General features: G+C 55.9%; 3 protein-coding genes across 3 annotated transcripts in view; 1 reads left to right on the top strand and 2 right to left on the bottom strand.

Annotated features, from left to right (window-relative positions):
• The window catches only part of EMH_0010260 (uncharacterized protein), a gene marked incomplete at both ends in the record, with an annotated part of 3,373 nt that extends 165 nt beyond the window's left edge, over positions 1–3,208 (bottom strand). Inside the window, 7 exon segments of the mRNA XM_013498887.1 lie at positions 3–621; positions 767–876; positions 1,110–1,764; positions 1,768–1,905; positions 2,113–2,538; positions 2,635–2,757; positions 2,999–3,208. Of these exon segments, the coding sequence (XP_013354341.1) occupies positions 3–621; positions 767–876; positions 1,110–1,764; positions 1,768–1,905; positions 2,113–2,538; positions 2,635–2,757; positions 2,999–3,208 (2,281 nt within the window).
• A 98-nt stretch (positions 3,209–3,306) lies between these two features.
• EMH_0010250 (uncharacterized protein) lies at positions 3,307–5,296 on the bottom strand (the record flags this gene model as incomplete). The annotated part of the gene is given in 6 exon segments (XM_013498886.1): positions 3,307–3,366; positions 3,370–4,140; positions 4,144–4,148; positions 4,328–4,487; positions 4,637–5,194; positions 5,198–5,296. Coding segments are annotated over 6 exon segments (1,653 nt in total).
• A 2,049-nt stretch (positions 5,297–7,345) lies between these two features.
• EMH_0010230 (uncharacterized protein) overlaps positions 7,346–9,450 on the top strand; it is a gene marked incomplete at both ends in the record, with an annotated part of 5,795 nt that continues 3,690 nt past the window's right edge. The window contains 4 exons of the mRNA XM_013498885.1: positions 7,346–7,468; positions 7,757–7,861; positions 8,061–8,150; positions 9,308–9,428. Of these exons, the coding sequence (XP_013354339.1) occupies positions 7,346–7,468; positions 7,757–7,861; positions 8,061–8,150; positions 9,308–9,428 (439 nt within the window). The remainder of the gene's footprint in view (positions 7,469–7,756; positions 7,862–8,060; positions 8,151–9,307; positions 9,429–9,450) is intronic.

Here is a 9,450-nt window from a genome sequence, read left to right as displayed (position 1 = left end):
CTCCATCACTTGGGCCTTCACAGCTTCTTGATCCCTCTCTGGGTCAAACTCTGCATTGGCCCCTACCCACAGCCACGCCCTGACTGCTTCTTTCCCTGCTACTGTGGCATCTGTCGTACCGCAGTCGCTGCCTTCGCTGCCCTCCGCCACCAGCAGGAAAACCCTGTCTGGTAAGAGATCCTCTGAGTCAAAGAGGCCCAGCGGTTCTTCTAGGTTAGGGAGAGAGAAAAGCATAGCTACTCCCTTTGTATTTCTCGCTGCTGCTGCTGTCGTTGCTGCTCCTCCGGCTCCTGCTGCTGTTTGTGGTGAAACCTCATCTGCAGGGTTCTCAAACAGCTCGAGTGACCGTCGCACCGAGGGCACACCAGAAGATAATCTGCTGCTGGTGTTGCTGCTGCTCTGTAGTTGGCCTAGATTTACTTCACATGGCCTGTACAGCCCCTCTGTACCTCCTTCCAGCATGCTCGGTCCCTGAGTCGCTGGTGGGTCTTGGTGGGTCCCAGTAGCCATAAAGGCCCCTTCAGCAGCTCCCACTTCTCCCCAATCCGCAGGGAGGTCAAAGGCGCAGTAGTCTCTCCAACGAAACGGCTCCTCGGATTTCTCTGGCACCATCGGCTCCAACTGGACAGAGCAGAAACGCAACGAGCACAGTACAGCAGATGACCCTGCATTCAAATCTGCCTGTAGTGCCAGCGCGTAACCGGGATTGCAACATCAGCGGCAGCAGCAAGAAAAGTACGAGCTCTATGACACGATTCTGGCTCACTCCTGAGGGGAGGTTGGGGACACCCAAATGTGTGGTTCCTTCCCCTATACCCAGAGTGAGCCAAAAGGCTGAAGGCTCCGAGCCGGGTGCAATGTAGTGGAGCTGGATACCTGAAGACGGTCGCAAAATAACAGATGATGGCAGCAGGCAAGCTAGGACCTGCTCTAAGGATTCTTTACCAGGAGATGGCATCACAAGAGGGGCTCCATATTCCCAAAACACAGCAATTCGTCTATCCCAAACGCTCAACCCCCAAACCAAAGCAGAAGCACATCTNATAAGCAGACAACAGGATGCTGTGTGCAAAGTTGGTAACATGGTAGCATGGGTCGCTAGTGCTTACTGCGCCGTTCTACAAGCGCTACGTTTTCTTGATAGTTCCGCGCCGCTTCTTCGACTTCTGCTGCTTTGCGCAGGCACTTGCTGCTGTCCATCCATACCCAAGCCTGGCCACCGCCCCTCAGCATGTACACCCCGTGTTCCGAGAATGAGGGCAGCACTCCTGGTCGCCACTCTGTTATTTCTGACCAAAGTAGGAAGTCGGGGGAGTGTGCCGAATGCACAACAAGATGCAGCAGCAACACGCAGTCCTCCACAGCAGAACACGTCCTTGCGGATGCTGCTGCTACTGCAATTGCTGCCGCAGCAGGCGCTGATAGTTGAGCGAGGGGTGACACTGCTGGGGGATCGTCTACTGAAGAGAAAGGGCTTTCCCCTTGTGGTGGCGCGTCACTGCCTTCCTCTCTGTCTCCCCCAGGTCTGGGTGGTGCACATATGCGGGGGGCTCTGGGACCGAGGCCCCTTGGGGCGGTCCCTGCATCGTCTGCTTCGAGTGGAGACCCTGCGGTACAGGCTCTGTCATCACGCCCATCAGCAATAGACAAGTCAAGGGATGCGATTGATGATGGAGGAGCACGGCGCCCAGTGGCCCTTGGTGAGGGGCTGCCGGAAGCCGGCACGACTGGGGAGGAGGGGCCTTCCAAGGGAGACCCCGCCCTNTCCTGTCCCTCCTTTGAAGTAGCCATATCGAGATTTGAGATGGGTGCCCGGGGATGCTGCAAGCCTAAGCGCTTCTGCAGCAGCAGCAACTGGTAAGTGAAACCTGTGTTGGGGCTACAAATAGCACGGCGACTCCGCATCTGCAGGGATGCGCAAAAGGCACAAGAGCAAGAGAGACGTGACGAAGGCGGGTAGACATCGGCAGTGTGGGGCACGGATCCATGCAAGGAGCGAGAAAAAACAAACAAGTTGCTGCTCATGTCATTGCTGCAAACACAAATGCGGCTGATAGCACACACAAAACCTCCCTGGTTGCTCCGCTGGAGGTGCTACTGTCGAGGTCATACCCGTTCAAACGTCTCAGCAAAAGGCAGGCGGAGTTTCCACATAAGGAAAGCGATTGCGAGAGTGGCCGACCTCGACACACCTTCTTTGCAGTGTATCAACACTTTGTGGGGCTTCTTGCTGCTGCTGTCGCTACTGGTGCTGCTGTGGTCGCTACCACTGTTTCTGTTGCTGCCTGTGGGACTACCGGCACCGCCGGCAGAAGCAGGAGAAGCGCCAGTAGCAGCAACGGCTGAAGCTGAAGTCTCTCCCCCTTCGTCTATGGCTTCGGATATGAACCTTATGCAGTCATAAAAAACACACATGATATTCTGCTGCCGTGTGTCCTTCAGATAATATGTCTTGTAGGTCAGAAGCGAAGCGAAGACGTTGGGACAAATGTCACCGATCGTGTTGACCACGTGAGTTATACCGGTTCGCTTCAAACACTGTACAGACACAGCACATCCTAAATGAGAGGTGNACAATACAGTTGTTAACCGTAGGGTCAGGTGAAATGAGTGAACGATCCCCATCCCCATTACCTGTAGGTTGCAAGCAGCAGCCGCCCCTGATACGAATAGGCGGCCTTCATACACATCACTAATGACGCGTCTGAAGTTGACGAGCTGCTGCTGCCGCGTGCGGCTGTACAGACCCATGCCCTCCTGAAATAAGGCACAGACAGACACACACAGCTGCCGTTGCCGCCTCCTGCTGCCTTGAGTGCTGCTACAGCGGTTAGCAGAGAGCCATGCAAGCAGAAGCGAATGTGAGGTCTACTTCCTTCGCTGATGCCTGGGCCAAGTAGTCTGGTGCGTCGCTGCTACTTTTTGCGCGGTTGCTGTTGCTGGAGGTTCAATGATTGCTTCTATTACAGGCAATGTTCGCAATGCCGTTGCTGCATACCTCGTCAGTCCGTCGTCTCCGTGAACCGAAGCTCTCCCTAGACGACCCGGCGTTGCTACTGCCGCTGCCGTAACGCTGCAGACCAGCCGGAGAGGCAGTGGGCGAGCTGAGAAGCCCCGACAGGCGCAGGCCGCCGGGCGGCCTTGCTGATACACCTGACAGGTGGGCACCTGCCAGAGCAGTCTGCTGATGCTGTGAAGGCTGCCTCATTGAGGAAGCTGCGTTAGCTGCTTTTTGAGAGGAGGACGATTCGCCCCTCCAACTTGCTGCTTGGGAAACAGCGGAGGAGGCAGACGACCTGCGGCTATTCAGTGCATCTCCCTCCTGAAAGACCGACGGCGAGATGCCTCCGCTGCCCCTCCTTTGGGNCTGCGGCTATTCAGTGCATCTCCCTCCTGAAAGACCGACGGCGAGATGCCTCCGCTGCCCCTCCTTTGGGAGCTCAAGCAAGCCCCTGCTGCTTCTCCCCCGGTATTCGCTGCTGCGGAACTTGGAGAGTGCCCTCCACCACCCCCCAGTCTCGGAATGGCTAGCTTGGGGACACCCTGTAAGCGAAGGCCCCCTTGAAATCGAAGGGGTCCACTGGGAGCCCTCTGCTGTTGCCGTTCCGCAGGGGACACTTCGCCCGAGGATGAGACAGGGGAAACAGAGACAGACGAAGCCAAAGAGCTGCTCTCGCTGCCAGGCAAGTCAGCAGTATCACGCTGGGGGCCTCCCCTGCTCAGGGGGCTCCTGCGATTTGAAACGCTGCCGCTGTGAGGTAGGGGTTCCTCCATTTTAGGGCTGCTCCCTTGCGGCTGCAATTGGAGGCGCGGTAGGACCTTGCTAGGAAGGGCCAGGCGGGGCACGAAAGGTGCAGTGTGGGCGGACCGGTGCTCCTGCTGCTGCTGTTGCTGCTCGTGCTGACTCTGTTGTTTCTCCTGCTGCTGCCACTGCCACTGTGCCTGTTGAACGCTCCCTCCGGGAGATGTAGCAACAACGTCGTCTTCCCCCTGGGAAGATGTCGTCAGTGGAGCTGCTGTTGCTGCTGCGGCTGTTGCTGCGGTTGGTGCTCGTGACGACTCCGGTGCTACCGCTGCCTGCGCAGCTGCAACAGCAGTCCGAGAAACAGCTGGAATAGACGGGGAAGCCCCATAGGCTAGNCCGCTGCCTGCGCAGCTGCAACAGCAGTCCGAGAAACAGCTGGAATAGACGGGGAAGCCCCATAGGCTAGTCTGGGCAGCCTAAGCAGCAGCCGCAGGAGGAGGACATTGCGCTCCAACAATGCCTCTCCATCCAGGATGACCGGCTGTTGTTCCTGCGCGTTTCCTGAGGAGTCTCGGCTCTCACGCACTTCCACTGTAGGCCAACAGCGGGGCCCCTCCAGCTGCGAGCGTAGAACAGCAAAGGAGGCCCAAGGCAACAGCACCACAGGCGAGATGGGCACCCCCCTTTGCTCGCAACTCTCCAGAGCCTCCACGAGACGGAGCGTGCGTAGTCGTGCGTGATCCTGTAGCAGAAGTAGCGGCAGCAACAAAAGCATACGCAAGAGCAGCATAGACACAACTTAGAGTCACCGGCGCTGGAGGTCTGCGGCAAGCTTGCAGCCTTATGTAGAAGGAAAGGATGCCAGGAGTCTGCATTCAAAATTAAGCTCACCAAAATATAACGAGGGGCCTCTAATCCTTCCCAAAGGTACACAGCCCACAGGTGTTGCTGCTGCTGCTGTTCTTTCCGCTGTTGCTGTTCTCCCGAATGATTCGGTGGCTGCGCACTGGGAGATTCGTGTGCCTCCAGGCCGTCAGTCCTGCTGCCACTCATGTCTCCATGGCTAACGTGCTGCCGCTGCTGCTCTTGCTGTTGCTCGTTGTGCGCGCAGCAGGTGCATACGTGCACAGCATGCCAGACACTGTGGCGGCGGGTGTCTGCCGCAATACGAGTTTCTGCTTGGGTCAAAAGCTGACCTAAGTCCTCACTCAGCAGTTCGGCAGCCGCCGCGAAGCTTCCGCTGCCGATGCTACTGGCGATGCATTGTGCGTGCGCCGTTGTAGACGGTGTGAGAGCCAGTCCCTCGGTGGGGCTGTGGGCCCTTGGAGGGGTGATGCTCCGTCTTCTGTCGGGAGGCCCCTCAGAAATGTGGCTAATATCCTGCTGCTGTTGCTGCTGCTGTTGCCGGGCTGCAGTGTACGCGTGGATAACTAAGTAGCAACTGGAGGGNTCCTGATCTCCTTGGACTGATATCTCCTGAAGTTGTGCTGCTTGGCATATTAGTGCTGCTGGTCCTGCTGCAGGGTCCCATGGACCCCCTTTCAGAGGCATCCCGAGTGCCGGGGGCACCCTTCGTGGGGCCCCCAAGGGGCAAGAGGGACTCGCAGCATCCACACCGCCCCGGGGCCCCTATGCGGCTCATGCGCCAGGCGAGAAGCAACTGGTGGTGCTCAAGCAAGCAGCCTGAAGAGCTGTTGAGACAAGAGAATGACTCGGGTGACTGTACTTGTTGGCTCCTGCCTCCCCACAAACGCAGAGCCTGGATGACAGCATCGAGAGTTCTGTCTCCTTCTTGTGTTAGCCACAAACTCATGGGGGGCCTCCGTTTTACAGAGGACGCAGAAGCAGACAAAGACGGCCCCTCATCCCTCTTCTCTGCGAGCCCCGGAGTGCCAGTGACGGGAAAGAACTCCGGAGGAGCCTTCTCGAATTGGACTGTGCTGCCCACGCCTCCCATTTTCCGTCGTGTTGAGCCTCTGCTCCAGAACCGATTGTTAAGAGGCCCCGCCGCGGGTCTGGGGGGACAGTGTGCTCGTGACGACCCTAAAGACCCCTACTAGCCATGGCGTCTGCAGCAGTAGGAGCCACGGTAGGCCCTACGGGGCCTGGCTGCAGCCAGACAAAGAAACGCCTAGCAAAGGAACAGATGTACGGTATAGTTCCCTAGCAGGGGTCCCTTTGGTACAAAGATAGCACTAGGGGCCCCCTAAAGCTGCCGGAAGCCTCCCTGCTCCAACACCACCAGTGGGTAGGGTCCCTTGCTCAGGCGTCCGCGGCGTCTGGGGCGAGCAGCAAAAGTAGAAAGCAGTTTAGAGTGAATCAGGTGGTCCACTGGCGTAATATGAAGGGCCCTGCGATTGCAGATGTCTTGCTGCTGCGGTCATGCAGTTGTGTCGCAACGGCAGGACGGGTGGTGAGGGCTGGAGGGTAAGGAGGTTCCCTCGACACTATTCAGGCAGTGAAAATACTGTAAAATAAACAAGTTCAAGGAGAGTTAAAGGCAGGAAGTGCAAAGGGCTGCCGCTGATGCTGCTGCACTGCCCCTGCAGCAGCAGGAGGCGCGACCCGGCTGCTGCACGCGGTTCGTAGGAGGACACTGCAGCGAAGCTCGTCCTTGCTTGCTGCTATTGTCTTGAGGATGAACCCCCACAAGAAGTATTCAAAGGCCCTAATAACGTGCATGCAGTCCTTTTATTGTAGAGACAGCAAGAGGGGGAGCCCCGTGTGAACTGTTGCGGTTCCTGCTGCGGCTGCTGCCGCCGTGGGGCCTGCTGCCATGCTGACTTTCCCTCAGAGCTAAGTTAAGAACCTCTAAGTACTCTTCTTTGCGTTTACATGATAATAAGGATTTAAGCTTATTCTAATGGAGAGGTGTGAGCCTTGAAATGCAGCTCCTTTGTGCAGACGCGCGTGCACCGCCGAAGGCTGGCTACAGAGCCCAGACCAGGCCGCCGCTGAGGCCCCAGACCGTCACCACGCAAAACAGGTCCCCGGATGTGCCTGCCTTCTTTGTACAGAGTCTTTCGTTTGTTAAAGCACTTTAACCGACATAGCTTTGTCTGCAAGTTTTGATTGGGCCATCTGCAGCGTGCAGTCCGGACAGGCCTTGCGACCGCCGTACCCTGTGAGGCGGGAGCCAGACCGGGGGCCCCTGAAACTCCCAGGGTCGCCCACGCATGCATTTGCCGAAAGGGGACTGTCTTGATCTGATACCTGCCTATTCTTAATTATATCAGGTTTGCATTTGCAGTCAATGGGCCGCCGGAGAGGCCCCGAAGGGACTCCTGGTGGTCGTGTGTCACGAAAGTTGCTGAAGGCACCTTGGCCGCGTCATACCGTTGTCTTCTCCCGCTTAAAGCAGGTTTGCTTGCCCAAACACCTCTAATCCACACCTAGGTATCCTGAGGACGATCTAAGCGTCGACTGGGCCCGTTGTGCACCGCAGAAACGNTCTAATCCACACCTAGGTATCCTGAGGACGATCTAAGCGTCGACTGGGCCCGTTGTGCACCGCAGAAACGTTGCTTTAATCGTCGGTCATGCAGCAACCACAGCAACAGCCACACCGCTGGTAGAAACTTACACCAGTTTCGACCGGAGATGCTGACATATGGAGCCTCCTTGGAGGATGTTCCTCCGGTGAAGGAGGTCATCCTGGAGGTGCGGATACTGTACATGGAGTTCAATGCCGAAGCGTTAGCCCGCCTTGAGAACAAGGACAAAGTAAGCTGGAATATGTGTTGCCTCGTGTTTGTTAATGACACGCAGTATAATGGATGGAGCCTTCCCTCAGGCCAATTAGCTATCCGCAGGTGCCTAGGAAGAAACGGGCATGAAAGCAGGATGCTTGATTGACAGCTGCTGACGGTGCTGGAGCCCAAATGCATCTGCCACTGAGGTCTTTTGCACCGAAAAATTTAGCTGTGGGGGCTCCAGCGATGGGAAGGGCAACTGCTTGGGCGCATCCGTAAAGGCACTCCTAACAAGGGTGCTTTGCTTCTCCTGCTGCAGCTCTCTATCGCCGTCATGTACAAGGGGGAGGACCTGGCTCAGGCCTGCGGGGATGGTCGGCGGGTATCTTACAAGGTGTTTAGGAAAAAGATAGACGACACCTCTGTGAGTGCATACAGCATCTGTACTGTTGAAGTTTTGTTGTTGCTGGTGGTGGTACTCCTGCCGCTACCACCCAGCTGCCTGCTTTTGTCTAGCTCCTTGGTTGCAGCGGGCTAATGACACCGTCTCCGTAGACTTGTTATTCTGGCATTATCGTAGGTTCCCCAGATTCAATGGAATTTGTCGATATGCTTTTATGCAGGTCACTCTAACTATCAACAGCACCTTCCAGCTTCCCTTCAGCTCTGCGTTTCCAATGGCCAATCCCAGTCTGGAACTCTATGTGATGATGGTGAGGTGTCATCGTTTCCTTCTTCCTTTACAATAACATAGCATAAGGACTTTCTCCTGATTATTTGTCGTCTCAACTTCCATTCCGTTGTGTGGGTGCCTGTGTTCCGGGCAGTGCGTCCATGGCTATCTCTTGCTGCCGCTTCTGTCTGCGCAGGAAAATCTATCTAATCTCCGTAAGTGCATCGCCAGCGCAAGGATTTCCCTGGGACGGCGCTGCCGAAGCCTTTCCTGGCTCCTCCGGACGAGCAGTTACAGCCTGTACTTAGGCACTAACTGCGCAAGAGAAGCAGGTGGGTTTTGTTGAACCCGTATCCGCAGCAGCAGAGGCTGCGACAGCCACACGGGGCGACTTCGCGCGTGCGCTTTGCAGAAAACATTTCAGTGTCTCTCTCCCTCTAAAAGATGAGAGATTATGCATGGTTTATTCTCGACCAAAAAGGGAAAACGAAGGGTGGAGAAAAAGCATGCACTTTTGCGGCTCCTCGCAGGCACTGTCCTCATGGATGTGCGCCTCTGTCACACGANGAGAAAAAGCATGCACTTTTGCGGCTCCTCGCAGGCACTGTCCTCATGGATGTGCGCCTCTGTCACACGAGCGTCCGAACCAAGAGCTTTAGCTTCTACTGGAGTCAAGAACTGCGTCTGGGCTTAAAAGAGCCTAAGCATGAACGGTAAGTTCTCCAGTACGGAAGACTCCCGTGAATCATTTTTTCGTTCATTTTCTGCACTCTCCTTGGTCTTAGGAATGGCCAGTTTCAAGCACACTGCGCGATTTTGAAGTCTCCAAACGATAAAGAGTCTGTCCACATTAACTTGTAACAGGCCAGTCTGGAGTTCATCATATGGAATCGTTGCGACTTCATGTTTGATATCTGCTTAGACAACTGCCGAATCTTCCCCCGACTACTGAAGAGGATGCAAGGAACACGCTTTCTATCTTGCGGCAAACGCGAAAGAGTCTCGTGGAGCAACGAATTGCAGCTGTGTCTGTTGTAGGTCTTCGCCTTAATCATCATCCGTGCTTTCTCATCATTTACTCCTTTGCGCGCTGCGCTTTGCCGTCTCAGATACGGTGTTCTGGGCGGGTTTTGAGTCTCGCTGGCACAGGTGAAGGAGGAGGCTTGAAAGACTCTTTGTGCGTTGTGGGATTTGCAGCCAATTTCAGGAGAGCCAGAGTTCGATCTCAAAGGTCTCACATCGCACATCGATGAGCTCCTCGTTCAGATGGAACGAGACGGTGTTGTTGTTGTTCCCATGATTACGCGTTTGAAGGCAGGTCAGTGAGTGCTTGAATTACT

Source organism: Eimeria mitis, genomic scaffold, assembly GCF_000499745.2.
Source record: "Eimeria mitis Houghton genomic scaffold, Emh_scaff380, whole genome shotgun sequence".
NCBI lineage: Eukaryota > Apicomplexa > Conoidasida > Eucoccidiorida > Eimeriidae > Eimeria > Eimeria mitis.
Note: the sequence above shows the minus strand (reverse complement) of the source record. Positions and strands in the feature narration are given on the sequence as shown.